The 27,391-nt window shown below is 32.4% G+C and overlaps 2 protein-coding genes across 2 annotated transcripts; one reads left to right on the top strand and one right to left on the bottom strand.

The window, feature by feature from the left end:
• Positions 1-277: 277 nt before the first annotated feature.
• LOC123674520 (regulator of microtubule dynamics protein 1-like) lies at positions 278-21,892 on the bottom strand. The gene is made up of 8 exons (XM_045609412.1): positions 21,738-21,892; positions 21,251-21,529; positions 14,809-14,887; positions 14,633-14,756; positions 8,871-9,057; positions 7,633-7,864; positions 1,208-1,424; positions 278-1,155 (listed from the first exon to the last, which is right to left on the bottom strand). The coding sequence occupies exons 2-8, from the start codon at positions 21,510-21,512 to the stop codon at positions 1,096-1,098; spliced, it is 1,161 nt and encodes a 386-aa protein (XP_045465368.1). The 5' UTR covers positions 21,513-21,529; positions 21,738-21,892; the 3' UTR covers positions 278-1,095.
• LOC123674514 (AP-3 complex subunit delta) lies at positions 17,185-27,316 on the top strand. Its single transcript, XM_045609401.1, has 18 exons — positions 17,185-17,588; positions 17,644-17,739; positions 17,977-18,105; positions 18,158-18,298; positions 18,356-18,485; positions 18,861-19,000; positions 22,582-22,655; positions 23,276-23,424; positions 24,202-24,347; positions 24,453-24,654; positions 24,756-24,927; positions 25,044-25,321; positions 25,403-25,568; positions 25,621-25,774; positions 25,861-26,087; positions 26,263-26,400; positions 26,454-26,526; positions 26,580-27,316. Exons 1-18 carry the CDS (start codon positions 17,493-17,495, stop codon positions 26,898-26,900), a joined length of 2,832 nt encoding a protein of 943 aa, XP_045465357.1. The 5' UTR covers positions 17,185-17,492; the 3' UTR covers positions 26,901-27,316.
• The last annotated feature ends 75 nt before the right edge of the window (positions 27,317-27,391 follow it).

The raw sequence follows: 27,391 nt of genomic DNA, 5'->3' as shown, positions 1-27,391 counted from the left end.
AAGAATTGCATTCTTATCAATTTACCGACCAGGCCCGGTCTGGCTCCACTGGAAGCCCTAGGCTAGATGCTGATTTGAGGCCCCCTCCAGGAAATAAGGCTTGAACTATACTATTGGTGACACGTAGTTCATAATAATTTCAAATTTCATTTAATATGGCTTGAATGAATTGAAAATAATTTTGCCTCCAGCAGCAAATTTAATTTTATTTATTATTTTATCTTTACTTGAAAGAACAAGATTAATTATGTAGTAATCATTGAGAGTGGTTATTACTAAAATAGAACGAAAGTCTAATGAGAGACCAACTACGAACATGACAATGAAAAACACAAGGCAAAAAAAAAACAATGTATTTAAATTATAAACAGAACTTCAATGTAACATCCTATATTGACTCTTAAAATTAAAATAGGGCCTAATACAATAATCAAATAAAAGTATAAAATAAATCGTAATTATAGCTGGCCAAAATGAGTACTTTAGTTACCAATATGAATACAACATAAATTCTAAACACAATGTTAGTTTCGTAATTAACGATCTCAATTACTATCTTATCTTATCAGTTTTTTTGCAAGTTCTCCACTATTCCTGGCCACAACATTAATTATCTCATCTTTGTCCAAGTATTGTTTGTTTGTTGTTATTATTTATTCTGAAATTTATTTGTAGTAAGATACCGTCATTGTAAAACATTAAAATGAAACAATCTTGACAATAAAGAAAAACATATTTTTTCAAAAACTTTTATTTGTTTGGCTGGAAGCCCCCTTAAGCCGGAGGCCCCTCGGCGGTCGCCGACCTGGCTAGACCGGGCCTGGTATTCCTAAACCAAAAAAACGCAATTCAAGGCATTATTTCAACAAAAAGAAGGAGTCAGTTGATGATTTCCATCAAAACATAATGTATATTAAGAAAAATCATTGGCCTAATAGTTTCGGATTGAATTGTTGAAAATTTTCTTATAGGAATTCGGAACGATAAATCCCTGGTTCCAACATAGCAACATCAGCAGCTACATATTTTCCATAAGATAATTAATGGGAAGAAATAATAAATCATCCATGATGAAAATTAAAGTTTCGGTATTGATCATCTGTATTTTGAATATTTTTTCAATAGCTGTTCTATTTCTCTTTTTACACTTTCGCCCTATAATAACAAGAAATTAGAGGATGAATTGTGAAAAAATGTAACTTATTACCGCCGAATCATCTTTAGCTTTTTTTGCCTTATCCAACCACTCCAAAGCTTTCTTATATTCCTCTTCCTGAATATGGCATTTAGCAATGAAAAGTTTGTTCTCTTTCCATTCTTCTTTTCCCATTAACTTCTCAGCTTGTACGAAATGGTTCATTGCTATCTCTATGGAACAATTTAAAGGATCCGAGAAGACGGAATTGGCGATTTTTCTTTCTATCCTGAAATCATCTTATTAACAGAAGATTGCACTATCAAAAATCATCATAAATATTAGGTGGGCAACTAGGTTCCTGCTCTTTATCAATAGATGAACCAAGCTTAGGCTGATGATAAACAAACTGTTTCAACATATTAGTGATTATGTTTTGCCATCATAACAACTTTCTCATCATAATAACTTTTGGTTGTGTGAATATGAATGATTTTGTGCCGAATAACCGTCATTTGCGAGAATTGTTGATTTTCTTCTTTCATTCGAAGAAAACGCAGACTGAAGCGCATCGAGAACTCCAAAAAGTTTACGGACATGCTGCTCTAAGTGAAACAACGTGCTGTGATTTGTTCTGTCACAGCCGTCTTCAACTCAAGACGGCTGTGGTTCTGTCGTTTCAAAGACGGTGATTTCGATGTTGACGACCGTCCGCGTGAAAGAAGACCAAAAACCTTCGAAGCAGAAAACGTCAAAATAAAAAATCAGACGATAGAATGCGTCAGATTTTCTATTTTGACGTTTTCTGCTTTCCTGAACCAACCCTGAACATTTTAAGTTTCTAGTTTCTCCTGTTAAAAAAATTATCGTGTTTTTGAACGAATAAACGTCTGCAACACAGAATACTGTCTTCATGACCATTGGGTATTGAAGTTCTACTTCAATAATTAATGTTATGACGAAATGTTCTGGAAACAAACGCTCGAAAAGATGCAAATATTTTTAAACTTTGGTTTAATATATTCTATTTTATCGTATACTCCAACTCAAGAGCGGTCCTAGACTTAAATTTTGGGGGGTCACCAGAGCCGTATCTAGGTACAATTGCGCCTGTGGCAATATGTTAGACAGCGCCCCCCATTTTCGAAGATTTTTTTTCACCCATTATATTTTCTTATAGTATTTTTCTATTCATAATTTGAGTCATATACTTTCGTTGAATTTTTAAAATAATAAACAATATTATACAGGGTGTATATGATATAGTTGCGAAAAAATTCAGGGAGAGAAATTACTTGTCAAAAAATATGGTGGGTTTTTCATATGAAATTTTTTTTGTGCCTCCATCTCCTTAGGTAGCCCCTTAAAAATGGCTGCCGAAAAGTATTTTTCAATTTGTGAAAAGTTTATAATTGTTGTTTTTTTTTGTTTCATTCATTTTATATTTGTACCATTTCTCGATAAAAATATCGTTTTGACATCCACCTATTGGATAAATTTGAGGTCGAAAATAATTCCAACCTCCACAACTCAGACGTATTATTTGTTGATGTTTTTTTTTTCGAAAACTGTGAAAAAATTACAAGAGATCTTATTTGTTAAGAATGGATTAGTCTATCCAAAATCAATTTACTCATTGTAAAATATGAAAAAAAAAAGTTATCGCGAAACAAGTTTGGAGCGTGGCTTTTTCTACCCCTTGGAATCATAGAGAAACACCACCAACAATTTTTTCGAATGCCTTCTCGCTCGCATGAACTGTCAGCTCAACTTTATTTTTGTGAATTTTTTGGTTTTCAAGGGAAAAATGATGTCAAAACGATATTTTTATTGAGAACTGGTACAAATATAAAATGAATGTAACAAAAAAAATATTTATTAACTTTTCACAAATTAAAAACTACTTTTCCCACTAAGCGGGAGAGAGCCCAAAAAAAGTTTATTTGAAAGACCCACCCTATTATTTGAAAACGAATCTCCCCCTAATTTTTTCGCACCTAATCATAAACACCCTGTATATTTTCTCATTTTTATTGGAACCATTGATATTCATATAGGTACATATAAAGACTATAAAGAGATAACTCCTGAAGATCTGAAAAACCGATCCTTATAAAATTGTATGAAAGAAAAAGAAGCCGCCGCACTTCATTCAAAAATAGATGGTACCGTTTGTCGAAGAAATACCGACAAGTTTGGTTAAGCGCAAAAAACTCGTTAAAATAGGCGTAATAACACATGTCGAAGCTCTACGCTAATATTTATGATCTGAATGCGGCACCTTTGAACATACCGACGCTCAACAGATATATTTGTGACTAGATTACGACACGCTTGAACATAGCCATATTATATTATTTCTTCCCTTAAATTAAAGTTTTGTTGATCTCGAGGTCATTTTGGGCAAATTCTATGGAAGGCTAGCAATATTTTAAATGTTTCCAGATTTCTCGGCATCGCTCGTTGCCAGGCGTATATAGGTATAACATGAAAACCGAATTGTTTGCTTGAAACGCATATTCAGTATTATGTGGTTCCATTTTGGGAGGGGGTCATGACCCCCTTGACCCCCCTCTGGGACCGCACTTGCTCCAACTTAAATAATGACTTTTATGAGGTTTAATCGATCAGTATATTATATTTTGCAAAATACATTGGTAATTTATAATTTTGAATACAGGACTTTGCAATAAGAAATATTGTATTCAATTTCATTACACCAATGGGTATACATGTTCCCGATTTCATGATTGTAGGAAGCCAAGATTCCGAGAAATTATATTTTTTTAATTTTAAATGCTGGATATGAATCATCTCATTAAATTTAATAAACCATTTCATACTTTTGAGGATTGCAATAATCAGTAAAAAACATCCAAATTGCTTATTCGTTTTAAAAACGATAGGATATTTTCTTTGACTAAATAATTTCCACTATAAACATTTTTTTTGAATTAAATCATTCGATACAATATTTTTTCGAAAACCTCGAACTAGAATAACCAGGGTAGGTACATATTCAAATGGAAACGAAAAATTTAAAAATAATTTGAAATTTTATCTGTGTAACATCTTTGTACCGTTTAATTTAGACTCGGAGTTACTTATCACCGTATAAATATAATTATATCCTATAATAAAAGAAATCAGTTAAGAAGACATACAAATTAGTTCAAATCCTAATAAAAATCATTATTCTACCAAAACAACTTTAAAATAAATTCGAATCCCATTTTCATTTGGACCTTTACGGTAAATACAGGTACTGTAGCCGAACAATTCAAAATAATAACAAAAGCAATGGCTCATACTTCGGTCTTTTGGTTTGAAAATGTCCGTTCAGGTAAAATGGAAGCAGACAGACTTTAATATTTTTTCTCGATAAACACGTGAAGAATTTTGTGATTGAGAAATCGTGAAAAAGTGGTGAATTGAGTGAATTTGTATTTCGTGAACAATTAATATTATCGGAGGACTTTTTGGCATCAAAGTATAGTCAAGATGAACATATCAAACAATAGAAAAAGCTTCTCAATGTCGATGAGTAAGGAAACAACCCCCCTACTTGCACGAATACGCTCTCAAATAGATCCTAGGTATGTTTATTTTATTAAGTATTACGTTTACGTATTGGTTTATTATTATTAATAAACATTTTTATCGTTCGAGGAACATAAAATTCAACTTTTTTCCTAGAAATCTTAACTATCTTTTTGGACTATGTAAAATCCAACAATCAAATGACAATATCTGTCCATCGACCATCTCCATACACTACACTGTGTTTTTCTCGCAAGCTATTGGCATCAAGAAGATGCTATACTGCATTGACTCTAATATCTCAAGATGTTTAAAATCCTAAAATCAAAAAATTCTAGCCTCAAAAGTTTCGGAATAACGAGTTCAAATCCATCAGCACTTAATATCTCTTTGTAATTTTTGGTTCATTTATATACAATAATAAACCTCTGATAATCAAGAAAGAAAAAATCATTTTCTTCGTGGTACGAAATGAATGTTATCTTATATTTTTTGTTCACTATCCATGTTTTAATAATTTTTGAGGTTTGGATTTCTATAATCTGTTGCATTTTGACAGAATGAACTGAAACTACCAACAGTTTTCAATTGATGTTTAACTGAAATTTTGCATATTTAAAAAACGACCTAATTTTGGAAACTATTATCATTGTATAGAATGCTATTATTGCTCATAGTCACTTCTCAAGTTCAAATTTCAAAAAACTTGATTCATTCAATCCTTTCTGAAAATTAGATCTAAATCTTATCTTTGAAATTGAATGTTTTAAAAGCTTTCTTGATTTGTAACATTACACAACAGACACCCTGCATATTTCTGTATTCTGTCTTCTATTCAAGCTTTGTTATTGTTCTTTCCACATCCTGAAGTATAGCGTAATCATTTCTTATTTTTGGGCAGTTTTTGTTGATCAGTTAAAATTTCATGTGAAATTTGCAGAATTTTTTTCGAATAAAAACAAAAAAAACAGAAAAACTTTATAGCACAAAATATATTCTCATGAGTTTCGAGGACTTAAATGAAATTGAAGTAATTAATTCCTCAAAAAAATGGATTATATAAAACCATAAAATTAAAATATGGTTTAATTTATTGATGAGTTGTTTTAGAGGTATGGCAATTATCTTCGAATGTTGTGTCTATCTCGAAAAACTGAAATATGCATGGTATTGAATATTATTCTAGATACCAAACCAAATGAATTTTGGAAAATGAAAATGTCAAATTTCAGTTCCACACAAAATTATGCATCCGCAACAATGGTAACATCATAAATTAATGGCAACAATAGGGAGAGAAAGTATCCTCAGATTAATGAACGCTTCAAGCCGTAAAGAGTTCTTGGTTGGTACCATTATCTGACTAGGTGTGACGTCATTTCATACCTAAAGTAAATATATATATCATGATAGTTTATAAATTCGTAAATATTCTTACTTATCTCTTATATTCCTTATATATCTATACTTATTAGCATCGTTTACTTCACATTGTAGGACGAGAAAATCAGTTATGGGCTTGGGAATCATTAACTTAACTTAATTCCAAGCTCATAGGCTAGAGGCTACGTACTTATCTGATTAGGCATCTTGCAATTCAGCCAGGAATTGCAGTGTTTGAATCAAAGTGTGACCATATTTCTTTCATTTTTAAAGCTGCTTTTTTAGAATTGTCGTCCCGGAACATATCGCTCTATCGTCATGATGATAGTTTGTGTTTTGTCGAACGGAACAAAATAGAAGTCTCACGCAAAATTTCATAATAATCACATAACCAGATCCAGAAAAATGTTTTAAAAAATACATAAAAAATCACCCAATATTCCCATGAAAAATTATCGGAAGAAACATAATATTTCAATGATAACAAATCCAACCGAGTTTTCGAGGAGATGCAGAATAAAGGTTTCAAGCTTGATATAAAATTTCTCGAATCATTGATCCTATCTGCAAAATCATAACAAATATGCTCATCACATCGTAGCAATCGGTCTATGTACACGCCCAAGTATTTTATCTTATCGGTTTTTTCGATAAAATTCCGACAATCACAATTATGGTCACAGTTTTTTTTCTTATGTATTTTAATGGTTTTTATATTTGGATAAGTAGACTCCGTCAACGTAAAAGTGATAAATTTCGTTTTCTGAATGTTCAAAGTTAACAAAATATTTTCCATTTCCTTACAAATAACTGCCAACCCCTCCTGAACTTTTTTTTTCACGAATATAAATGAGGTATCATCGGCATAGGCCACAACCTTGGTATCCGAATTAAATTTTAACGTTAGCATTTCATTAATATATATATTGAAGAACAAAAGTCCCAAAAATGTACCCTAAGGAACACCGTAGTTGATTATATTTGCATTACTTGGTAGTATAGTATATCCAAAGTCACTTGAACTAGTCCATAAAAACGCTTGGCCAGATGTTCCTTTGAAGTGGATACCGCGATCCGCTAAATACCGGGGTTTATTTGAAAGTATTGTTAAGCAATAAATTCACTGGCCCAAAAAGAATTTCTGGAAACTTGTATAATAGAAATATTCTAGTTCCTCCAAGTGACTTTGGATGTACTATACTAGAAAACCAGGTTTTTCAGCCATGAAATTCCCAATGGCCCGACACGCGTGTACCTAGAATTTTTCCCTGCAGAATTTCCTATAGCAGTCCGTACCTTTTTTGGTTTCGCATTATATGACCCAGTGACTTTTCTGATGGTCATAAATATGAGCCTCATAAACGTCAAACCTATATTCAATTCTGTGCTCCCCAACGGAGCATGAATGAGTAAGAGCTCAAAAAGCTCCTGCTGGCAAATCTCGAATTTTATATGATTCGAGATATTCTCTGAAAAGGCACGAAATAATCAGTAATGAATCATTGTGTAACATTAGGACTGTTTTCATTTCAATATTTCTGATGAAAAACTGCATCTAAGAAGTAGGTACATACCAAGAGAGCGAAGCTATTTCCAAGCAAAATCTCCCAGCCATATGTTGGAGAACTGGATCGGATGGATTAAGTGATATAGCTATGTCTAAATGTTTCTTAAACAACTTCCCACAGTGTATCTTCTCTTTAACTGACTGGTACTGGCCCTTATAGCCTATCAAGATGGCCATCCACTTATGTGCATCTGCTTGATTATGTTGCATATCAAGGGATGTCCGGCAAGACTCGATTCCTGAAGAAAGAAGTATCAGTTGGCAAGAACTTTATCTTACCTCAAAGTTATACCAGTAGACCCCTTCGAGAATTATCTAGATAGATTAGAATCGAGATTATTATTATATATAATTATTGGGGTTTTATTGTTTTAAAATATTACACCACTTAAATGTGAGCCCAGTTCATTTTTATCTCCATAAAATGGCTCTGAACTTTTCCATTTTATGATATAAATTACTTGGAATTCAATTGCATTATTTTTAAATCTCCATTGGAGATTAGGTGTCTAATGTCAAAACCAACATTATAATATGTATTTTGATCTGTATTATTGCATGCTGTGTTTTTTTCAACAATCATGGTTTTTGTAAGACAAAGCAAACGTGTCAAGTTTCCAATGAATTTAAAAAACAGAGTCAGAACTATTTAGAGGGGCCGTTAGAAATAGAGGTTAGCTAAAAAAAAAAAGTTGAGTTTTTTGGGACTATCGCGTCTCTGAAATAATGGAAAACAGAAAAAATCTTAAGACACCATTAGAATCTCTATATTGGATATTGGCTACAAACCGAATTTCGTGAAGTTATCCCCAGAAACAAATGAGTTATACAGAAAAAAAGAAAATCTCGATTTTCACTTTTTTGGAGGTATCCCGGGTACCATTGAAGATATTTTGGATCTGTTAACACCAACACACTAATCCCTTAATAACGCAATTTTTTGTAATTTAAGCCACCCTGTATTTCGATTTCGGTTTTCGATATCCCTGTGGTGTCCCTCTAAATAGTTCTAACCCTGTATAATACAGAAAATTTTGGTCAAATATTGTTATCAGTTCTGTTAACTGATCATCTCAAAGTCTGGATTTATTTACAATAGATTTTTTCCTTTGGAATATATTGAAAGGAACCCTGAGTCTATTGAAGAATTAGAAGAAAACATGCAAATAAATACAATCCATTTCAGCAACATTCTAGAAACTTCATGAAGATCCTTCAAAAATTATATAATGTATATTATTTGACCTTGTTCGACGTGTTTCATCTTCATTCCAACATCTTTTTCCTTCTCGGCAATTTTTTGATGAGCCTTTCCTATTCTCCACAATATCTGAGGATCGTCGGAATACTTGGTCTGCAATTTTTTCAACCTGCTTAGGCATCTCTCCAAGTCTTTGTGTTTATCCAGTTTTGCATCGATATCTTTCAAAATCTTCAATCAAGATCAAAATATTAGTAAGTATGAAGCTGAAATACTTTCTTTATATGTTACATTCATCTCATTTCTTCAATAATAAACGAACAGAAGCCTACGAACAGATTAGAGAATGGAATCTCTTCGTAGGCTTTTGTTGATTTATTACTCAATATTAATAATAATATACCAACACTATTTATACCGTCTACAGCTACACGATAGGCTAGACGAATCCATAAATAATAGATGCCCCGTCGAAAATGCCGAAACTATTAGCTACAAAGGACCATTTATCTCCTGCAGAAATATTTTCATAACACTACGGACCCAACAAAGTACTTCGTCTTTTATACATTTTTTTCGGTATCGACTAAATAGTCCAATAGACAGAGCAAAAAAAGTGGGGTCTATCTGAAAAAAATCTGAACTTAATGAAACTTCTAAAGGTTTTTCAGGGATGATGCGGGATGACTTTGTAAGTTAGTCAACACGAGGAACATGTGCTAACTTGAGGAGGGCCGAAGAACCTCAACTACTGAGCAGGTTTTGACCAAAACGTTCATTTCTAAAGTTGTAGAGAATTAAATTTGCTACAATTTTGTATTCATTAACTTTTTCCTGAACCTAATATCAATCAGCTGATCAAAATTAGAGGAATTTTCTCAAAATGGCATGGTGCAATCAAGCGAAGTAATATTCCTGGTAGTTTGCCAAAACTACGTGGACTACATCAACAAGCATTTTGGAAGTGTGGAATAAGCTACCAAAGTACCAAGATAGTAGAACGTTACACTGAAAAAAATATATGCTATATCCAAGACTAGTAGTCTTGACTGGAAGCAATATTAGACTCATATATCCGCAAGCATAACTTGACTCAATGCAAGATGCACGTTATTCTTAAACGTAAATGTTCACTACAATTCATATGAGGAAAAGTAAGCTTGAGAATAGTATAATAACTTTTATATCAAGATGAAGGATTACTTTAACCAAGAATAAGCCCACTTGGATCGAACATAGAACAATCTTCTGACGAAACTTCCTTAGTTTCCAAATAAGAATAAGGCTTCTTGAAATGAGTATAGAACTTTCTTCGAGTAAACCTACCAAAAACTTCGAATAAGAATAACACTACTTGGATCGAACATAGAACAATCTTCTGGCAAAACTTTCTTAGTTTCCAAATAAGAATAAATAAAACTCGGTGGTTTACAATTCTTTGGGTATATTAATCGGTAGAGGTAACATTACGTCCGAGATTTAGGGTACTTCATTGTGTACGATTACTGTAGAGTTGTACGAATTGTAAGGAATATAAGATTCTTGGTACAACTCTACAGTAATCGTACATAAATCTCGGAGGTAATGTTACCTCTAGCGATTAATATACCCGAAGAATTGTAAACCACCGAGTTTCGAATTGTATTATACTTGAGTTACGTGAAATGAAGTTGAATTTATTTTGGAAATCATCTATTATCTCTTCAAATATAGAGAAACTTGTACCTTTCAGGCAGTGATAACATATGATATTAGGTATCACGATATTATTTATCTCGACAAATCATATTGGGCATATATCGTATAATCCCTCAATATTGGTTTTTGAAATAAATGACATCCTCTGTTAGGTAACAGATTATTTTGGAGAGAAGATCGAGTTTTTTTTTTAATGATTAAATATGGAAGGTCTAATATCACATCGTTAAAAAACGGATAGCTGATGGAGGAATAACAACAATAATTATTTTCTCCGAAGGATCAATCAACATTCCATATTTTTCTTATGAGGTACCTGAAAATGGAATTTTGGGTGATAACAGAATTTACAAAGGAAAAAATTGAACACATTTTATTTTCTCAACATAAACATATAACATTCGTCAAAAATATATAATATATTATCATAAAAAAAACGTATAACAAAAATTAAAAAAATATATCTTTGTTTCCTAAAATTAGAACAGGTACTAAATTTGTATCACCTATTGCATGAACTATTGTGGGAAAGATACTATCTCAATCCACTTCTCAGTGAATTTCATCCTTTTTCCTATATTAGGGATCAATTCCTTAATAAGGCTTTCTGTTAGTTTTGTTATATTATCAGGTGTTATTCCATGCTCTGAAAACCCAAAGCGTGAATTTCAGTATAAAATCTAATGATACCTGGCCAACAATCAATCTGTTAATTTTTTCATTCACACCAACGAAGTGCATAAAACAATTTCTCAGAATATCTGTAAATATAGGTACTCACCCTTGAATATTGGAATCAAATCGGCCAATTCCCATTGGTCTAGAATTTTCTCCATAATAATAAATCACTGAAAATATTATGAAACTATAAAAAACTGTTCCTGCTCTCTTCGACTGTTCTTCGAAAATGTCTGCCAATAAACTTTCCACTTTCCACTAGTTCCAACTATCTAGACTAGCATCATGCGCATGCCCTATCATTCGCTCCGACCAACCACAATCTGCGCCGGAACAAACGGCCAGCCGTAGTAGAGCGTATCTGTATTTGGCTTGCGTATATTAGTATTTGGATTAAGAATAGTGTATGCTTCAGAAGAGCAGTAGTTGAATTCGCGGAAGATATTTTAGATTTCAACCAAGATAGCTATTCTTAATATAATCAGTGCAACTCTTCCATCAAAACAATTTTTACTACAATTGAGGATTAATATTCTAGTTATAAGAATGGTTTTCTTTCAAGTCAATATCAAAACTAGACTTCGATCGACTTCTATTAATTTTGACTCATGTATTACATTTTCTCTAGAAGAAACAAAATGATTTTCAATGGATCTTGATAGCTATTCTTGCTTTTATACTAGTGATCTTGTTGAATCGAGAACACGAAATCTTCAGTTAAATATATTGTAATCTTGGCAAACAAGTATATGTGTGTTCTTGAAATGAAAGAATGATATTTTTGTTTCAAGTAAAATAGTTTCAACGCAATATTAAAACAACTTAGATTTAGAATATTTGTTCAAGATTATCCTTATACTTGAATGTAGATTACGATTTTTTTCCGTGTATCGGCGTTCCTTGCTGAACCTCTCTACTGAGTTTGTATTTCCCAAGACAACCTCAGTCAGCACCATTATACAGACAAAATTGATCTCCAACAACACAAACAAGATGAATTGTATACAGGGCCGGCGCTAGGGGGGAGGCAGGGTAGGCTGTCGCCTAGAGCGCCAAAATTCAAGGGCGGCATTTCAAGCTTGATCAACAAAAATCACATGTGTAGAAATGGAAATTACCGAATGATATTCAATTCGTTCAGCAACAACAGGAAGGAATACCGACAATTTTAATTAACATCAAAAACCATCAAAGGTGTCGCATTATACATTATACTCATAAATAACCAGCTGTTGCGTAATCCCCTCATAATGCTGTTAACAAGTTATCGACGCTAAAAAAACACATACATTCATCAGTCTCTAGAAGGGCGGCAAATAATGGACGGGGGGCATTATCAACTTTTTCCAAGAAATCTCTGTTCCTGGAATAATGAATTGAATAATTTGAATATTTCAACGAATTTCACAAATGGTTTTTTTATAAAATTCACCAATCTTGAACATCTTTGCATTGAGAATCTCTACTACATCTATTCGAATTTTATTCGAGCATTTTATGAAGTTTAAACTCAACAGAAGACTCTGAAACCTGAATTCAATTCATATATTTCATCATTCAAATAAGAATTTTTAGCATTCTGCAGACTTTGCTTCTGTTAGGGCGGCAGTTTGGCTAGCGACGGCCCTGATTGTATAATGATACCGAAGGGTGAAATGGAAAACAAAGGCATCCAAGTCAAGCAGACAATAGAAGACGCTGATGTTCTGATCGTACAGACAGATGTTTCAGTTTCCGAGGAGTTCGACAGTATAGTCATTACGGGGAAAGATATTGATCTTCTAGGAAAGGGTAACACCATAACCGTCCTATATTCTTCCCAATCATCCCAGGACATAATTTTCCTGCATGTTATAAATGGGTGCGACACCCCCTCAGCACCCTTTGGTATTGGGAAACAGAAGGTGATACAGAAGTCTCAGAAAAACCCCGGCCTCTACGCAATATTGCAGATTTTCATGGATCGGGAGGCAGCTCTAGCTCATATTGCTGAAGTTGGAGAGAAGATCTTGCTGGCTGTAGCTGTAAAAGGATGGTCTGTTGTGTTCCGCAGTATGCAAGCACTGCGTGGACACACCATGCGAGAACAGCCCTCAGCCTGACCAACGAAGTTAATACTGACAACGAGAGTGAGGAAAATCTCACCCTTACACTTATACCAGTCATGTCCGTGAACATCTGCGCTCCAAATTGTTGGTGGATCCATCAAGTTTTTGTGTATAATGCGTATCTTCCGTACACCAGTGGTGAGAGTGAACAGATTGCAACCGAGCTAATCTGGGTTCAAACCCCGATACCCTCAATACGATATTTAAAACATTATGGTGAGTACTTGGTACAAATCGAGACGACCTAGATTGGCAACAGGTTCTTCTCAAAACCAAACACTCCTACTCAGGATCACACTACCCTGAAGACGGTAGGCGAATGCTTGCCGAAACGTCGATACAAATTGATCGTATAGATGATAGAAACATCCCAAATAACTATCTAACATATAATCCATCATCAATATCAAAACAACAATTAAAACATAAAAAACTTATAAGTAGTATTTCATAATGAAGAAGAGTTCGGTAAGGTTATTTTGAAGTTTTTAGAGTTAGTACTGAAAACGTTCAACTAGAACTTAATCGTAACTGCAGAGTTTGTCCAGATCTCGAACATATGTATGTACATTCCTGGTACGTCCAGCTCCAGTTTTGGTACCTGAAGCCCTGAAGACGTTGGGTGTGTTTAATCTGGAGTCTGGACGTACGTCAGGTCCCAGCTGGACGTTTTCAGTACATTTTGTTTGGAGTCTTTCATTTTAAAAAGTTTGCCATCAACAGTGAATTCTGTTGGCTTGTAAATTAGTAGATAATTGAGTCTGGACTTCATCAAGTCTTATTTAGATTAAATTCAAACTTACTCGTTAATGACCAAAAATTCAACCCGCTCTCGAGAGTGGTTACCTTTGGTCATATGCGGTCCAAATCGGTTACGTTGAAGGGTTATTTCATGACGTCATATGATATTAACCAACAATGATCAAAAGCGCTTGAATGCAGTAGTTGGTTATTGTTGGCAATTAGTAATTACCAATGGTAACTAGGTTATTAGCTTGAAATTTAATAAAAATTTCCATAATACTTATTGAAAAATTTTGATCACGAAGGTACAGGTAATATTCTGTTTTGAAAGTAAAACATATGACTACTTGCCTAGCTTAATGCTTCTCTAGTGAAGTGATCAGGATACATCAAGTCATCCAGAAGTCCTGGGTTACTCGAGGATAAAAAATGTGTATTTCATTTATCCTCCGAGACACTTTTCTTTGAATAATTTGATATATTTTCTGGATAATGGGCAGTAATTAACTATTGCCTCAACTTTATTGCATTTTATTCACTCAGATAACCGGAAAATGCAGATCGCATTTGAAATTTACCTCTTCCAAACTTCCGGTTTCTTCTTGGACCGACTCAACTTCTTTCGAAGGCGGTTTTGATGTTGCCAGTTTTAAATGTTTAACTTTCTGTTTTGGTTTTTCTGATGCCTGCACGGTTGATTTTCTGAAACGATTATCTATAAGTAGGTCATTTAGGCTTCAGAGCTAATATTTACTTTTTCGGTTCTGTCTCTCTATATGCTGATCTTTCTTCCAGAATATGCTCTATGGTGAAAATGGCTGTCGACGCCATCACTATAAATAAAACGCTCAGAAAGGCGTAAATGACAATTAACAATTCAGACATTTAAAAAGTTTAAACAAACGCAAAATCGGAAAAATAATGAATAAACGGGCATTTCCCACATTTTTTGAAGTTTTCGACGGTCAGATTTATGACATTTCATCTGAAGTTGATTATTTTTTTAAGGATCCTTCATTTTGACATAATTTGCTGATTTTCTGTAAAAATATCTGCCAATAGTTTTCGAAAAACCTAACAAACAAATATTTTTTTCTATTCTTGATAATCAGTGTCGTAAAAATAATCTTCTTCTTGATAGTGCCAATCCGTTATCGGATATTGGAGACCATTCTGGCTATTGTGACCTTATTCACTGCTGCACGAAACAGTCCAATTGTTGTTTCCGAGAACCAGACTCTCAAATTTCTGAGCCATAATAATAAAATATTATTTTGAATACATAAAACGTACCTACACCTCTCTGAACCTTTCTGTGGTATACGGTAATGGACCTATACTAGAAAGAGTTTCAGGAGAAGGAGAAAGCCGAAAGAGAAACAATCTGGCGGATCACCCTGGGATGGGTCATTCCAAAAAGTTTCTTCGAAACTTATATTGCAAGATCAGAGAAGTATCTGGGTTCTGGATCTTAGTAATAATATGCTACATCTCCTCACTCGATTCCTTGCAGATGAATTAGTCTAGCAGAAAACGAAGAATGTAGACTTTGTGGGGAGGAGAAACTTCGCATCACTAGGTGATCCGAATCGCTAGACGCTAGCCAACGCAAAAAATGATTTGGACGAGAAACTTGTGGAAGGAAGTTAGGAAGTAACCTTCTTGAAGCCATCCCAGCTGGAGGCGAGCTGTAGGCTACGACGACTAATGGCGAGAGCTACTCTGATGGGGGGCACAATATTGCTATATTGTATATTGTCGCGGTGCAATGAAACCCCATTGAATGTACAACCTCACTGCAATTCATTTGATAAATTTATTTATAGGTTAATTGCATCATTAGAAAGAAGTGAAATATGTTGGTATAATGTATCAATCAGGACAATCGGGTTGTGGGAAAAAGTCAGTTTTATAAGGTGCCTGTAACAGTAGCTAATTCTCTTCAACTGGAAAATGCTAACTCATATACCTACAGGTACATTTCAAAGATAGTCTGCTACACTATTGAATCTGGAGGAAACATTAAAGAAACATATGGCGGTTGGAAGTTATCAACTGTTGATGAATCGGTGGTACACAGGACAGGAATAGCTATAATAAAGTATTTTAGAACATGTGGTAGTTCTGAAATAACACCCGATTTGCAACCAATAACATCGAAAGGAGTTGTGTCCATAGCAAAAAGAAACCTAATTTCAAAACAAGAAAATTTAACTGTTATACCAAATAGTTCACGGCAAATGTCATTCATGCAATACATTTAATAATTGTACTTTTGAATTTTTGATATATAAGAAGTGTAACTTTTGCATAATAAAATATTCTTAGAATAAATGTGTATTATACCTTTACAATACTTCATATAGAATAAATATATGAAGTACCTCTACTCACTTTTTTCATGAGTAGAAAGTAATATTTTGTGACCGGTCAACAGAGATAAAATGTCAATCGTTTTTCCCGTAATAGGAAAAGAATGTTAAAATAAAATAGTGAATGCTTTAAATGAGAATAATTTGTTCCAACTTGTCTATTAATAAATATGTTTTTAAAAAAAGTAGGTATACCAGTACCAGTTTATACCAGTGGTTCACCAAAAATAGCTCTGGTTGAAAGAAGCTGCCACTCTTTCAAAAAAAAAATCACCCTGTAGATTTGCATTCAAAATTTGCATATCACATGATGGAAACTATAAATTGGAATATCTAGGCCTAATTCAAGTTAAATATCTTGTGAAGGGAAAAAATTCAAACTTTAACATCTGTATCTCGAAAAAAAATTGTTTGTGGACCCATGTTATAGGACTTTATTTCTTAAAATGATCCGAGGAATCTTTCTACGCCCTTAAAACAGTTGAAACATTACGAAACTTTTGAATTGCCGCTATATCAACATTGCAGCAGCGCTTGTGCTTGTCACAAAATAAAAGGCTACACTTTTGAAATCGAGTGGGGATCCTCTATTACAATTTACAGGATCCTTTAATACGGTCAGAGCTTATTTCGATATGTTGCAATAACTGTTAGTTCCCGTTTTTTTTTAAGTGATACCAAAGACTAGTAATCTGTGGTGATACTATCGGACACGATAACAAAAAGAATCACGTTATTCACGATGTTCGTTCTATGATATTGATACATTGTTATGACGTTCTGTTTGACATGATCACCTTAAATTTTTCCTTACTTGAAGATAAGTGAACGTGGCTGCTATGGCAATTCAAAAGTGGTCGTTATTTTTGCCTATACAAAAATAGAAATTATGATTCTTATAGAAAAAACAAAACATATTGCTGTGATACTGAATGACTTTCAATAACCGCTTAGTTCTTTAACAAATCCTGTCGTTTCTCTTTAGAAAACAAGGAAGTGTAGTTAGAAAGTATTTTTACCTACAAGTGGAATTTACAGTCCTCTTTGATACATTTTCAGCATAATTATGGCGCTGAAAAAAGTAAAAACCAACTTGGAACGCATGTTCGATAAGAGCCTGACGGATTTAGTTAGGGGAATAAGAAATAACAAGGAAAATGAGGTATTTTCTGTGTTATGTCCTTTTGAATTTTTCTTATAAATATTTTGTATTGTAGGCCAAATATATATCCCAATGCATGGAGGATATCAAACAAGAACTTAGACAAGATAATTTATCTGTTAAGAGCAATGCTATAGCAAAATTAACATACGTAAGATTTTCCTCAGTTAACTCACAAATGAAACAGAAGAATTGGGAAAACAAAATATTTGAATCAAATATGTACTTATTGAATGCCAAATAATTATATTAAATGTCTTAATGGAGCCTCTATTTCACTAACTTTTTTGTCGCTATATTTAAATAGATTTTGATTTCCACATTCTCAGTTTTTATGTATGTCTATGAGTTGATATTTAAAAAAAACATATGTTAAATCATTTTTCAGCTTCAAATGTTAGGATATGATATTTCATGGGCAGGTTTCAACATAATTGAAGTGATGAGTTCTAGTAAATTCACACTCAAAAGAATAGGATATCTAGCTGCAAGTCAATCATTCCATTGTGATTCTGAGGTAGGAAAATCAATGATATTTATTTTTGCGAATTGTAAATTTTATATTTTAGTTATTGATGTTAACGACCAATATGATTCGCAAAGAACTTAACTCGCAGAACCAATATGAGGCTGGTCTTGCCTTAACTTCTCTAAGTTGTTATGTCAGTGCAGATTTGGCAAGAGATCTATCTAATGATATTTTGACTCTTGTAAGTTATTGACAATATTGGAAGCTTTGTGAATTATATTATTATTGTTACTTATAGTTAAGTTCGACTAAGCCTTATATTAGAAAGAAAGCTGTCTTAATGATGTATAAGGTATTCCTCAAATATCCAGAAGCCTTAAGGCCTGCTTTTCCTAGACTTAAAGAGAAGTTGGAAGACCCTGATCCAGGTAAATAATAATTTTACATTCAATCTATTATTTAATTTTTCAATTTATTACAGTAGAAACCCCATTATCCGGACTAATTGTTGTTGTTGTTGTTAGGCATTCGGATAATCGGAAATCCGGATAATCAAAGAGGAGAGATTATCTCATATATAAGTAAAAAATATGATATAAATATCTGAATAAATCAATTTTGAAAAAATAAATTAATGAATTAACTAGAATCTTCCTAAATATTTACATACTCTCACTCTGGGTCTTCTGGATAATCGAGAATCTGTATAACAGGGATTTGGATAATGGGGTTTCTCCTGTACTATGATTGAAAGATAGTTGGCAAATAATCCTTTATGTAAAATCTACAATTTTTTATTGAAGGTGTTCAATCAGCAGCAGTAAATGTTGTATGTGAGTTAGCTAGAAAAAACCCAAAGAACTATCTGAGCTTAGCTCCTGTATTCTTCAAACTAATGACAACTAGTACAAATAATTGGATGCTTATAAAAATAATCAAATTGGTAAGTCATTTGCTTTTAAATGTTTTGATTAGGAATAGGAATGAAAAAAAAAATATATATATATATATACATATGTACTAGGTGTTTCCAAATTAGACGTGAACCTTGAAGGTGTTAGTATCACTCATTTGCTGTCAATTGAGCCATATTTATTGATGACCGAACATCAACAGTTTTCAAGATATTTGAGTTCTTGTGTTCTTTTAAAAATTCCTCACCTTCATATTTCGTCAATTTTTTTCTACGTTGACGTTTGGTTTAAATTTTGAAATTTTTTCATTAGAGAAGGATATGACTTCTTGTCATATCCTTCCCTAATGAAAAAATTTCATAATATAAATATAAAAAGCAAAACTATAATATATTAGATGTTGGTACCTATATGAAGAAAAGAATAGTAAATTTCTAATATAAATTTGCGTGTCACTTTCGAGTTCCACAATTAATGTATGACAAAATTATTTTAAAAACTTGCCAATTTCCTTCTTCATTTCCTTAAAAAGTTTTCGTTAGAATGTAGGCACTAGTTTTGTTTCAGCAGATTTTGATTTGAAATGGGAAAGAGGCAAATAAAGGAACTTAATGAATCAAATATTTTTTTATTACAATCAAATTCAAAATTTTAGTAGAAAATGTATTCATAAATTATGATAGAAATGACCTCCACCATTCCTAATTCAAGCACGTGCCCTCTTTCTTATTTCTTCAGTTCTTAATTTCTGCCTGAGATTTACTCTTAATCTTCTCACTGCTTCGTCTATTCTAAAGGTGTTAGGTCCAACCTTCTCAATTTGGTTAACGCAGATAAAATTGAGAAAAACGAAGTGAGATAAGAAATCTTCTAAAAATCACAATAACTCAAATATCTCGTAAACTGTTGATTTTTGGTCATCACTAAATATGGCTCAACCGACATCAAATGAGCCATACTGACACGTCCTCCAAGGTTCATGTCTAATTTGGAAATACCCTGTTTATATAGGGCCCCGGATGACGTATAGGGCAAGGGTTCATAGATTAGGAGATAACCTCAAACTGAATGAGGATTAATAGCTTAATAGTCCGTTTCTGTGGTGAAGTCCCTCTAATTTATTATCTATTGATACATTAACAATCGCCATAGTAGCTATGGTGAAGGGTAGGGAGGAATACATATTGTTAACGTATCAATCGATAATAAATTGGTGGGATCCCGGCTCTAGTTCAATAGAGTATGATCTCAAAAAAAGTTGATATTAAGATCTAATATATTTTCAATAATTTGGAAAATATTTTGCTGATTTTAATATGAATATTAGGATGCTGATCTTACGTCAGCTTTGAAAAAATATTCAGGTCTGTAAAAAATGTTAATAAAAAATACCACTTGGTATGTGATAACAAATTTTGAGAAGAATTTCAAAGACAAGAAAAAATGCTTTTTTATCAGACAAGGAATTTTTTCGGAAATCGCCCTCTCTCTAGAACCATTCAATTTGAGACTGTTCATCTTCTCTGAACCGTTGTCCCTTATGTCACCAGTTACCTTGTCTACAAGGTGTCCCATTGGGAAACGAAAAAACGTCAACTGTGAATAAAGAGCACCAAGGTATTTGAATGATCATATTTGTTGGGTCTTACACATTTCATGATTGATATAGGGTGATATTGGTTACTCATTTCTTTGTAGGATGATAACATACCACATGGTATATTTTTCCATATTTGGTTCACACGATCTCCTTCATCTTCCCAAGCGACCTGCCTATCAGTCAGTTGGAAAATCAAGATTTGGATTAACAAAAATTGAACATATTTTTGGGTCCTCAAAAAAAAATACCTTGTATTTTTTAATTTTAAAATCTTCTTGAATATTTGAAAATAGCACAAAAAAGTGAAATTAACTACACATGGTGTTTCATCATAAACTGGACAAACATAGTCGCGTAGATGACACCAGGGGAATCATTGTATATGTAATACGTAATATGTAAACGATTTGCAAAAAAAAAAAATCAGTTTTTCTTGTTAAACTGGACCTGGATATTCAACCAGACTAATAGGAAAGTCGCTTGGATGGAAATGTAGGATCATGAGTTTACCAAATATCATAAAAATGTACTGGGAAGTCCATAAGTTAATTATAAAACACCCTACATCTGAATTTGGAAAATTGATAACACAAAACTGCCTGTGGCCTGTGTTTAGTCTAAGAAAATATAAAAATGTATACATTAAACCTTTTGTTGAGAAGTCCATATTTGTACCAACCTTTCAAATGAGTTTGGTCAGTTAACGTCATTAGGCACCTTTTCGATATATTAGTCTTCGATATAAGACGAAAAAGCATGGATATTCTAGATGGCACATCAAAATATTTCGAGGGAATAGGGGTTTTTCTGCATATTGTTTTCTCCATGCTTTTGGAAGTTGTTACTTCAAAGCAAAGTTTCATGCCCAAATTATATATTTTGATGAAGTATTCACTGATTGGTATTTTCTTCAATGTTAAACTAATTTTTCTATAAGTCATTTGTCTTGAATGAAGACCTAAACAAAAGAATCCAATTAATTTCTTAATCCTGAGAATAATATAATATGCAATCCTGTATATTATATGGAGTTTTGATAACATATTTTAGGTGAAATAAAGTTTTAGCACTTTTTCAACCATCTAACTGCAATTTGTTTTTGTAAGTGTATAAATATTGAGTTCTATTACATTTTAATTATGAAGTAGGTTAAGAAATAAATTCACCCTTGTCTCAACATCCTTAACTAGAAAAGTGGATCTGTAACATATTCATTTAGTTTTTATGATTATCATTTTTAGTAGTTAATGAAGTGAAACCAAATACATTTGAAAACCTTGAAAATATTTTGACAAGAGAAATAATATTTTATACATAAACATAGAAAAATATTGACTTATATCTATCTGATGCCCTCCTCTGTAGCCGAGTTGCTTGGAGGGCTGACTTTGTACCATGGAGGTCTTATTGCGTATTCGATTGGCTGCACCAGTGCGAATTAATTTGAGCTAATTATGTCATCAGCTCGAAAAAATTTCGAATTCATTTGCACTGGTGCAGCCAGTCGAATATGCTATAAGATTGTGTCCTAGGAAAGATATGGGTGTTGAATTGTGTCTATATACTAATATTAACAGAGAAAGAAGATTGTGAATCATTTATTTAATGTGTAGATGGTGACAATCTAAAAACCTTATGAAAGATAAATGAATGAATGCATATAAAAAATTATGTATGCAATATTAACTAATTGTTTTTCCTAGTTTGCATGTTTCACCATGATTGAACCTATGGTTGGTCGTAAATTGACCTCGATACTAATAAATACTATTGCAAGGTATTTGATGATGCTAGTAGAACTCCAAGTGCTTATTACTTTAGTAATATTTTGAATTCAAGCAATGGTGCTACCTCTTGTATATTGCCTAAATAAAACACAAAATAACTTTAAGTGTGTATTTTCATCCTGACAGGAGATGTAGAATTGTTTTGATAGAAATTTCGGCATACTGAGAAAAATTTTGTTTTTTGTACCTGTACAAAATGCTTTCATTTTCTTTTTCTTTTTAGTTTGGTGCTCTTACTCCTCTAGAACCTAGGCTAGGAAAAAAATTAATTGAACCTCTAACTAATTTGATACACAGGTAGGTGTGTTTTTGGGAATTATTTCAATATTCATATTCTTCAATTCATGAGAGATTACCATTGAATTATTTATGATTGACTTTGGGGTGCTGGCATCAAGTACTTTGCAACTACATTTTGCACTTTTAAAGTGAATATAGCACAGAAATTATTCAGAAATAAAAAATGCAAAATTAAAAGTCTGGGAACATTTGCAAATTAGTTTGGTGCAACAGGTCCCATATATATATTGTTATGCAACAGCATTATTTTTCACTCTGCAAATTTGACAAATTACAAAGTAGTTTGGTGCAATAGCCCCCTGAAAATCTTGTTTCTATCCTATCCATGTAGTTTATATACTGTGAGATGATTAACTTCTCATTCCAAGAACTAGGTTTTCATATTATTGATCTCTTTGAACTTTAGGAAAAATAAAACATTAATTTGAAAAAACCTGAAAGCTTACTTTAGCTGAGGTTTAAAAAAAATTTCCTGAATATTATAGGGAAGAAGTAGGAAATTAAAATTTTCTATGAGATCCACAATTAAACACTTAAGAATGTTTTATATCTATTTAATTACTTATAAGATATGTTAGGTAAGTTAAAATTCCTTATTTATGATTATATTTTTCCAGTACATCTGCTATGAGTTTATTGTATGAATGCATCAATACAGTCATAGCTGTTTTGATAAGTATTTCATCAGGGATGCCAAATCATGCGGCTAGCATCCAGTTATGTGTACAAAAGTTGAGGATATTGATCGAAGATTCTGACCAAAACTGTAAGTAATGCAAAATTGCATTAATTAAAAATCATATGAACAATTTTTTTAAATTAATTTATTCATTTATTGGAAATTTACAGTAGTATGTTAATTTGGTAATAATAATCAAGCATTGTATGAGATTTTGATTCTGGCCATGTGGAATTGAAAAGTTTGTTGATGTGTGAGTTTTCATGATTGATGTCACAATCTCACATACTTGATGTGTTATGTTAGCAAGGTCTTGAATTGAAATGTGTAGAGGATTTTCGTGTTTGATGGCTTGTTGCATCCCCAGAGCTCTATCTGAAAAATCTGGATATTTCCTGTTAATTTCTCGTCCACGTGGAGTCAAATATACTTAACATCTGATTTCAAAGAGATAGAAAGATGGTTTAAGTGAAAGTCATGTGTGTAAACTTGCTATTGTTGACTTTGATCCTCCTCTTTACTAACCACTTGGACTGTAACAAGTCCAAGTGAGATTTTAGTTTACCATATTTTTATGGTTGTCACATCTGATTATTATCAATGAATTGTTGGTTTGTGGGATGTCTGCTGTAACTATGAAACCCATTAAATTACCCTGTGGGACTCTGTATAAAATCTTTATGGAAAGTTTTTGTTGAATGGGCAACTAAAAATACCAATCCATGTGTCCAGGCAGTTTTTTCAAACATACCCCTATTTATTTATTACCAAATTTATTTGAATTAGCAAATGCACACTATATTTTATGCATGTAGATATTATCTAAGATTTAGGATTTACTTTAATAATTATTCTTCATTTCAGTGAAATACTTGGGTCTTCTAGCAATGTCAAAAATTTTGAAAACTCATCCAAAAAGTGTACAGGCACACAAAGATCTTGTTTTGCAATGTTTGGAAGATAAAGACGAATCAATAAGGTTGAGAGCTTTAGATCTACTTTATGGAATGGTATGTTGATAATACTTTAGTTACATTCCAAGATGTTGAGAAAAATATACAATCAACTATATTAATTAACAGATATCTCGTTTTCTATTTTCAATATTTTCCCAGGTTTCAAAAAAAAATCTCATGGAAATAGTGAAGAAGCTCATGGCTCATATGGAGAAAGCTGAAGGTACCATATACCGGGATGAATTATTGAGTAAAATAATACTTATCTGTTCACAAAATAGTTATCAGTTTATTACAAATTTTGAATGGTATGTCACTGTTTTGGTGGAACTTGCACAAATGGAGTTTGGATCTAAGCAAAGTAAGAGTCGGGCAAAACATAATATATTCTATAATATCCAAATTATTCTAGTTTAATGTAGTAAAATATTCAAGAATGCTGTAAGGTTTTAAATTTTTTAGGTCATGTCATAGCTTCACAATTGATGGACGTAACTGTAAGAGTAGAAGCAATAAGGTCATTTGCTGTGTCAGAAATGGCTGACCTACTATCTTTTTATACCTCTCACAATCAATTTATGGTAATGCAGGAAGTCCTGTATGCTGCTGCGTATCTTTGTGGAGAATTTAGTGTGTAAGTTCAATTTATATTGATTGACATCATAATTACAATGCCTTTAATGTATGGAGAAAAAAAAACTTACTTATGTGAAATTATCTGATTCATTTGGCTAATAATATATTTTATAGCCACTTGAAAGAACCTGAAGCAGTTCTTCAAATGATGTTGAACTACAAATCCCTACCTCAACACATTGAATCAGTCTTCATTCACAATATACTTAAACTGTTTGCTCATATCATGGAGAAATATGAACTTGAAGAGAGGTATGATGATATTTTGGTTTTATGTGAAACAATCTCAGTCAAATTACAAGAAAGCCTGAAGTCTGCCGAATTAGAGGTTCAAGAAAGATCCAGTACCTGTTTAAGTATACTAGAAATTGTGAAAGAGGAAATTCAATTAAGTGAGTATTATTCCTGATCATTTATATAATTATAATCAGGATTCTATTAGACAACACTGACCATGTATAATTAACCCATAGAAAAAACAACTGCCAATACAAAAATAATAGATTCAGACTCTATAGATCCACTTGAAAAGGACCAAGATATCACGAATTTGTTAGCTCAGGAGCTTCTTCAATTTTTCCAAGGAGAACTGAATCCAGTTGCTCCTAGAGCACAGAAAAAGGTGCCCATACCTGAAGGGTAAATTTAATTCAAATTTTTTGGGCTTTGTAATTTGATCCTTTTTTTTTAGTTTGGATTTGGATAGTTGGATCAATGAACCAGTAGAAGAGTCGGATTCAGATAGTGACCCAGGATATGGCGTAAAAGTTTTCGTTAAGACAGACAGTGAGAATGAGTCAGAAGGAAGAAAACACAAGGAGCCAACAGAAGAAGAAATTAAAAAGGTGATCTTTTATTTTCAGGGATTATTATAATGAAAAGCTTGGCATAACTCCTAACAATTATTTTATAAATACAATTTCTTCCACAGAATAAGGAAGCCAGAAAACATGAACAACTCCATAATCCTCATTATCTAAAGGGCACCAATTCTATAGATGAAGATAATGAAAAAATTGAAAATATACCTATAGCTAGTCTAAACTTGAACATTCCACTTAAAGTAGCAGGACATAAAAGGTCTGACAAATATCTCAAGACTAAAGATGAAAAAAAACATAAGAAAAAAAGCAAGAAGAAGAAACATAAATCAGAAAGGTATAGTTATATTTATTTTAGCAATGTTATGACTATGGAATGGGTATGAAGTCACAAATGATGAATTCAAGCAATTTGTAAAGTTTATTGTGTTGTCAAACCTATTTCTAAAATGAATGGAGTATAATAATTTTATACAAATAAATAACTATTATAGTAACCAATTTTTCCTCAGTTCTTCAGACGAAAATGAAGAAGCTCCTGCTGTTAAAAGGGAACTTGAACTTCCAGAAGGGGCCACTTTATCTGATTCAGATTCAAGTCATGATAATAAAGATGATCCACATAAAGCTTTGAATATTGAATTAGATATGTAAGTATTGAGTGTAATTGAATATGATTGTCCATTACTAAAAATTATTGCAGACCTTCAATGAATGATTATAATGAAGATCAAAAACATAAAAAGGAGGTAGATAAGAAGAAAACAAAAAAGAAGGTAAATTATCCTATTAACTAACATTATTCATTGTTAAAAATAATTTTTTACAGACTGATAAAGAAAGAGAGAAAAAGACAAAGAAATCTGAGAAAAATAGGAAGGTTAAAGCAGAAGGAGTGCAGAATGAGGGTATGCTTCTTTCCATTGACAATGAATACAATCACAAATCAGAAGAACAAATAGAACTTAAAGATTCAGAACATGATGTGAAAGGCATAAAAGAAAGAGAAGAGAAAAAAACTAAAAAACATAAGAAAGAGAAAAGGGAAAAAAAGAAAGAAAAAGAAGGCAAGAAAAAAAAATCTAGCTCGGGTTATGAAGAACCATTAGGTATATCAACACCTAGCAAAGAATTCCAACCTATCCAGTAGTGTTTTCGAAATGTTCTGTGACAAATTATTTTCAGAAAAGCTCGAATGAAATGTATAACAATAATTTTGTATATTCTCAGATAGTAGTTTGTTCATTCTACAAAATTCCATCATTTCAATCATTGTTTTCTTATGAAATCTTTTTTTGAAGAATTTCTTTCATTTAAGCTGAATAAAGATAAAATTGGTTAAGCAAACAAATTTAATATTTTATTATTCAGTAACAGTAATGTGCAATTAGAAATAAAAATATCTTGTAGATTTATTCACAAAACATCTTAACAGTATGGATTCTAATCAAATTATATTAAGTTTAAATTATTGATCCATTTTTTCCATGGGAAGATGCTTCATTTCCTATATGAAAGATGAAATATGTATTGTTCAAAAATATGAATATATTGTTTATATGATAAGATCTACATGTTTATTTATATATCATCTGAAAGTTTAAATTTTCTCCGGAAAGTTTCTGCTTTGATCAATTCCCA

This window comes from Harmonia axyridis, chromosome 3 (genome assembly GCF_914767665.1).
Source record: "Harmonia axyridis chromosome 3, icHarAxyr1.1, whole genome shotgun sequence".
Taxonomy (NCBI): domain Eukaryota; kingdom Metazoa; phylum Arthropoda; class Insecta; order Coleoptera; family Coccinellidae; genus Harmonia; species Harmonia axyridis.
This window is presented reverse-complemented; position numbering and strand designations above follow the sequence as displayed.